Source organism: Elaeis guineensis, chromosome 1, assembly GCF_000442705.2.
Source record: "Elaeis guineensis isolate ETL-2024a chromosome 1, EG11, whole genome shotgun sequence".
Taxonomy (NCBI): domain Eukaryota; kingdom Viridiplantae; phylum Streptophyta; class Magnoliopsida; order Arecales; family Arecaceae; genus Elaeis; species Elaeis guineensis.
Window position 1 is genome coordinate 704,248 of NC_025993.2, and position 7,381 is coordinate 711,628.

The 7,381-nt window shown below is 36.0% G+C and overlaps 1 protein-coding gene across 1 annotated transcript; it reads right to left on the minus strand.

Moving 5' to 3' along the window:
- Positions 1-4,763: 4,763 nt before the first annotated feature.
- Positions 4,764-5,942, minus strand: LOC105035681 (germin-like protein 5-1). The gene is made up of 2 exons (XM_010911332.3): positions 5,721-5,942; positions 4,764-5,513 (listed from the first exon to the last, which is right to left on the minus strand). Exons 1-2 carry the CDS (start codon positions 5,836-5,838, stop codon positions 4,975-4,977), a joined length of 657 nt encoding a protein of 218 aa, XP_010909634.1. The 5' UTR covers positions 5,839-5,942; the 3' UTR covers positions 4,764-4,974.
- Between the last annotated feature and the right edge of the window lie 1,439 nt (positions 5,943-7,381).

The following is a 7,381-nucleotide window of genomic DNA, read 5'->3' on the forward strand; positions in this document are numbered from 1 at the left end:
GCTGCAGGATGCCAGAGGGATGGGGCGGGGAGGGAGGAAAAGGGGGTTTGGGCACCGATGAGAGGAGAATTGCAGGAAGGGGAGAGGATGAGGTACATATGAGCGAAAAATTTTTCCCCCGATGGATGGTAAATAGGTGGAGTATTAGCGACGGTAAAGTGGCCATTGCTAATGCCGTCGGTAAAAGTATTAGTATGGCATTCCGTCGTTAAAGCCGTCGCTAATACTTTTATCAGAAAAAATATTTTTTCATAATTTTTAAATAATTTTTTTCATAATTATTGATGATGATAAATGCAGTCGTTGCTAATGACCGTCGATAATTAATTAATTAAATTATAATTATTATCAAATTTTTTTTTAAAAAAAATTAAATTTATTAGTGACGATTTTCATTGTCGCTACGAGTCAGTTTTTCATCGCTAATACAACTATTAACGATGGCAAAAATATCATCACTAAAAGCCATCGCTAATAACCCTTTCCATTATAAGTTTTATGCATGCTAATTTTTTTCTATTTTTTTTTAATATGATATAATTTTAAAATTTAAAATTCATCTTCACTATTTATTATTTTAATAATTATCGTTAGAGTATCATCACAAAAGATCGTCTCGATTTGATAGTCCTAAATATGTCGATCATTAAAATTTGATTTCGACAGTTACAAATGACTACATGATGATCTGATAGATGAAGACCATCGATGGATCCGAAAGCTTACAACGATGATGTCGATGGTATTTATAGCATAATATCAAAATTTTATTTTAATCGAATATCATTATCATGATCAATTTAGCAAGGAATAATTTAGGTCGTTAAATAAAAATGAGTGATCAAAAGGTCAAGCAGCTGATTATAAGATGATTTTTTAGATAAATGATTGTTGCTACTATTTTGATCGTTTGTACGGTGGTGATCGTAAAATTCAAACAGCACGTGTATGAACGATCCAAAACTATATGTCTCTTGAAACTCATTCTTAAAATCTTTAAGTAATTATACTTATATTTTTGTAAGATATACTTAATATGGATGATTCACATACGTATGATTTGAATTTTATGATCACCACCATATAAATGATTAAAATATTAACAAAAATTATTTATCTAAAAAATCATCTTAATCGGACGCTGTGTGCCTTTTGATCACTCTTTTTTTTTAATGGTCAAAATTATTTTGTACTAAATTGACCATAATAATGATTTTTAATTGAAGTAAAATTTTGATAGTGTGCTATAAACATCATCGAGATCATCGTTGTAAATTTTTAGATCAATCGGTGGTCTCTGTCTATAAGATCATCATGCGATCGTTCGTGGTCATCGAAAATAAATTTTATTGATCAACATAGCTAGGGTCACCAGATCGAGATGATTTTTTTTGTTATGATACTCTAACGATAATTATTTAGATAATGAATGATGAAGATGGACTTTAAATTCTAAAATTATGTCATATTCAAAGAAAAATAGAAAAAAATTTGCGATGACGAATTAAATCTCTAATAGTGCCATCACTAATAATCATTAGCGATGGCATATATTGTCGCTAATACTTTCCCACCATCGCTAATAATTTTAATAAATAAAAAAAAAATATTTTTTACGACAGCAAGTTTCGTTGCCAATAGTGCTGTCACTAATGATTATTAGAGACAGCGATTGCCGTCACTAATATTCTTTCTGCCGTCGTTAATAAGTTTAATAAATAAAAAAAAATTTTAAATGATATTTACGACTGCTAAATCCATTGTTAATAGTGCCGGTCGTTGCTAATAAGTTTAATAAATATATTTTTTTTTATGATGGTTTATTTTTTTGTCGTGATTGTTGGTCGCTAAAAACTCTTATTAGTGACGGTATTTCAGCCATCGCTAATAGCCGTCGGTAAAAAAATTTTGAGGATGGAAAACTTGCCGTCGGTAATGCCGTTTCTAATACTACCTATTAGTGATGGAGAAACGCCATCGCTAATGGCCATCGCTAATATCTTATTTTCTTATAGTGACCTCACTTTTAACCCTTGTTCGTAGCCGGAACTCCCTCGCCACTATCTCCATCACCACCTCTGACTGAAGCTCCTCGCCACCACTGCCAAGGCCGCCCAACTCGCTGACTCCTCTCTCAACTCCTCCTCTGAGAAGTGGACCAGTTTTGGAAACCACTTCATAAGATCCTCCACCTCTTTGGCGAAGGCTCTAGTGAGATCCATATGGTGCGGCCTTGCATCGCCCTTCACCAACTCAAATCTAGCTTAGCTCTTGCCTTAGAGGTCCCTGCGTAGTTCACAGGGATATCTACCATACTTCTTTGGTGACAGCGCTCGCTACAGCCAATCGGATCGCTGACGATCAAGGGGAATAGGGCCGCAGCGATAATCTCAAAGCACAACAGTCGGGAAAACAAGCACTATTCAAAACGGATTTTCCCTTAAATCATGTTTTTCATCTTAGAAAGATTAGGTAACAAAAATTCAAAAAATAGATATTGGGACTTTAAAGAAGAAGCTTTTTAAAAGAATACTGGAGAATACAAATAACTATCTCATCTTTGTCTATTATGTAACCAAGCACAACCTTGCTTATTAGGGTGATTTGATTAGGATGGTACATGATTTTCGACCTTGAGACAAGTTTTTTTAATATGGAGAGCTTCACCAAAAAAAAAGACATTGTCGTGAATTCTCACGAATTAATGTTTTGGGCGCATCATTGGAAACACATAGGCTAGTCTTAATTTTGAGATAATCTTATTAGCGCTGGCTTGTGCAGTTAAAAAAGTTATTTGGCTGTAGTACTCACAATGAGTTGGGTTTGAATCTCTTTAATGCTTGGATGGTTAGCTAGGGGTTAGTAGGGATGGCAATGGGTAGGATTTGGATCGGGTATTATATTATCCATCTCTAAATTTGAACTTAATACTCTATACTCAAATACTATCCGATATCCGATCAGGTAAGAAAAGAGATACCCATCTCCATACCCAATAGGTTCGGAGATATCTACGGATAATCCATTTCTCCATACTTAACCTATACACATCCCATGCCAATCCCATACCCAAAAAAATAAACAATCAAAATAATTTTATGCATATTATCAATCAAAATAAAATTATCAATTCAATATAGAACATAATTTATAAGTGCAGATTTATAGAAATCAAACATAGAAATAGAATTACAATTCAACATAGAACATATAAATAATTAAAATAATTTTATGCATATTATCAACCAAAACAGAATTATCAAAACAGAATTATAAATATATATATTCGAATATGAGTTCGAATATTACCTATACCCATAGATTCGGATCAGATTCGGATTTGGATTTGGGTAGAAAACAGCACTACCTATACTTACTCATATTCGTGCTATATTTTTTGAGTTTTATCCAAATTCGAATCCAAACCTGGTCAAACTCTTTTTTTCAAATTTGATCAAATTTGGATAGGGTGCATACCTATCAGATCGGATTGATTTTATCATCCCTAGAGATTAGTCTCCTTTTTTTTAAAAAAAAAAAATAAAGTATTGAGAAAATTCTAATTATGTCCTATTGAATCATTCGTAGCCATAAAATGAGGAGCATAATTAATTTTCTGTTTCCCTTTCCCAATGAAAAGGTTGAAGAGTATGGCAACAAGGTTTATTGTTTTATTGCTATTTTTCAATGTCTATGCAATCCCTCAAGAAAGTTTTGTGGGGCCATTTCTTGCATCGCAAAAACAAGGGGATCGTGAGGAAGAAACTTTGCATGCAATAAAGTTGAATAATATGGAATCAAGATTTTAATTTCTCTTTATCAATAATATTATTTCTAGTCGTATAATATATTTTCTACATGTTTAGACACAATGATAACCCACTTACATGCCATCGTAACAGTTTGTTTGCCCAGCCCCCATTGTTGACATCTGTTGGATGACCATTCATTTTCTTGATGATTTGGATGGTAGCATGAATTGAGCTGTCCAAAGAAACACAACAATAAAGACTAGACATTGATATATATATATATATATATATTTTTTTTTTTACCGACAGTGATAGCAACTGAAGAAGCGTCACTATTTATAGACAGGCCCTGTACTCTGTGTCTAAAAAAGTTGAACGATCTGGTAGATTCACCCATCAAGCCTCCAGATTAGGCACACCTCTCTCATTCCTTTTGACCTATGTTCTAAGTTTGGCATGATAGGCCCTCTCATCCTACCATTTTGATAATAATTTGGATATCCCATCTTGCTCACGCTTTACGAAATTCTTTTGTGTCTATGCAGCCATACACATGCCTTTTCAACATTTTTTTTTCTTGCGTTAAAGCTTAAAAAAAAAAAAAATTGAATTATATTTTTTACATAAAAAAATAATTGATCTTTCCTTGCAATTTCAATCATTGGACTATATTTTGTATAGATTTTAAAGCACGACATCGACTTTATGATCTCTTGATGAGGATGAAAGAAATACTCCATTGCGCTCCGAGAGCTGCACAAAACACGATCCAACCGATTGAGGTCACGACAGAAATGGGAGGTACGTAAGCCTTTATTTTAGGTGGGGCTGGGGCCATCATCGGTTGAGCACGTACAACGTCAAAATCCAAAGGCGGATGAGGTAGTGGCCATCTTTCCATTTGCTGTCGTGATCGCGCTCCTGGTGGTTAAGATGGGAGCCTCATTAATGCCTATATTCCAGAAACAGGAGAAACAGATCGAAATGAAATCGGCACACTTGAGATCCGTATATTATATAATATATATATAGAACGTTATTATTCCGTCATCCTCCCTGAAACAAAGTGACGTTACAGAACAGCACCAAAGAAACTAACCAGAAGCCAAGAGTTACGAACGCGCACAACAATTCGTAAGTTTGAAGTCTGAAACTTCTCGCAAACAAACCGAACGGCAAATTCATGCAAGCTGTCTAATATCTCTCTTACGTACATATATGATCACTTGTTGGGAGCAAGGCCAGCCTTGATCTTCTCCACCTCCTTGGTGCTGATCTGGAAAGCCTGAGCAAGCACAACATCAGGCACCGGCGGAGAGGCAGTGAAGAGGGTGGCGGCGATGGCTTGGATCCCTGGGAGCTGGCTGTTGAAGGCGGCGATGAGGGAGGCTGGGACATGGCCGTTGTTCTTCTGGAAGTGGACGAGTCCCCGGGGGAAGACGAAGACCTCACCCCTGGTTATGGTCTTGGTGATGAGCTTGTTGGCGGTGGTGATGAAGCCGACGTCGAGGGTGCCGTATAGGATGAAGACTATCTCGGTGGCACGGGGGTGGGTGTGGGGAGGGTTGAGCCCGCCAGGGGCGTAGTCGATGCGGGCCATGGAGACGCCAAGTGTGTTGAGCCCCGGGATTTTCCCCACGTCGGCCCCCGTCACCAGGGATCCCAGAGTGTTGTTGGTGGCGCCTGGGTTGGCCAGTCCCTTGAAGAAGAAGTCGCCCTCGCTCACGTTGGCTTTGCATGCAAATCCGTTCACCTTCACAGCTGCAGTGCATGCATCGTCAATCATCAGAAGCATGATTGCTACAATTAATAGCCAAAACATGCTTAATTATTGTGTTTAATTTTGATGCATGTGTTTTTAATTTCATCCTAAAAAGCACAAAAAAAAAAAAAAGGACTAAAATATTAAAACTAAGACGGGAATATATGTATTATGGTGTTAATTAACAAGAGAAAGGATGAAAGTACGGGAGTTCAAATCGGCAACACAAAGATCTTGGAGCATATCGGGATCAGCGGCGAGAGAGGAGGCAATGAGAAAGATCAGGAGGATGAAGGGGGCGAGGAGGGAAGACTTGGTCAACATGATTGCTTTCTTGCTTATTGGCTTGAAGGGGGATTTGACTTTTTGGAGCTGGGAAAGAGAGTGATGGACTTGAGGGAAGAAGGGGGAAGAGGACCCCTATTTATGGGGTGATTGGGTTGGGCCTCGGGTGGAAGGTGTGATGTGAGAATTAAGGCATGGACGTAGCCTTGTGAATCAAGAAATGTTGCAGAGAATGACGGATGAATCGATAAAGAAAGGAGAAAACTAAAGCATGTATGGTTATTTAATGAAAAAATTATCTATATGTCCCTAGATAAATTTGAAATTACTTTTAAATTTTTGAATTTTTTAGATTTCATAAAATTTTTTGAATTGTTAAGGAGTTATTTTTAGGTTCCTGCCGTCCACATAGATTGATTACGTAGGTCCATGTTAAAGTTACAAAGATTTATGTTCAAGTTACACAGGTTTATGTTCAGATTACGCAGATTACGCAGATAATCTGAATATAAATTTATATAACTTGAACATAAATTTGTGTAATCTGAGTATAGATCTGTGTAACCAATTTGTGTGAAGACAGGGATCTAGAAATAATTCCTTAGCAGTTTAAAGATTTTTTATGGAATCTAAAAAATTTAGAGATTTAAAAGTAATTTTAGATCAATCTAGAGACTTATAGGTAATTTTTTCTTATTTAATGAGCTGAGAAAGGAGCCTGATTAAATTACTTGCATTGATGGGGAAGAGGAGAAATCATGGGTTCAGAAAATGCTTACCAGACGACTCATTCGTTTGGACTCGTTTACATGTTTCTTAACTACGGAAATGATTTTGCTTTGTTAGTTGATTAGTAGCTACCGACCAGATTTCTAGATGAAAAAGACAATCAGCTAGGCAGAATCTAGGAATTTTTTTTTTGTTTAATGGTACAATAGGTAGACTGTAGTTTTTTATTTTTTTTGGGTACGTACAAAGGTAGACTGTAGTTTACAAGTTTTCTTATGGTTGCATATGTTCGGAGCCCACTTGAAATTCAATAATTTGAAATTTTAACATAGGGTATAGACTTTCTTTTAGACGTAAAATCGGTTCATATAGATAAGGCTTTTTTTTTTTTTTTTTTTTTTCTTTTGGGCATCAACTATTCATGGGATTCATGACCATTGAGAATCCTTCCAATCCATGTTATACGAAGTTCCCACGACTTTATAAGGTAGATTTTGATGGGAAATATGAAACTTAGTAAGCTCCTCTTTCCACTTCAAACCAATCATCTCAGCATATGGTTGATGCTGGTCCAAGTTATACAACCAATTGACATTTTCTTACATACTTCAATTGTAAGAAATTTTCTATGACTAGGTTGACATAGGGGTTTGGGGTACATCTTTCCCACCAAAGAATGATTAATCTTGATCTTTCACGTGAATCTACTATTGGATCGTGCAATAGTTGCTTCAAGATTATATATGTAGCCGATAAATGTAGGTGTTTAAAGTGTTTTGAGAACACAATCTAGTGCTAAACTTACAAAAGAAGATAAATCATTCTTTTTGTGCGAATGAAAGAGTTTGAAGCA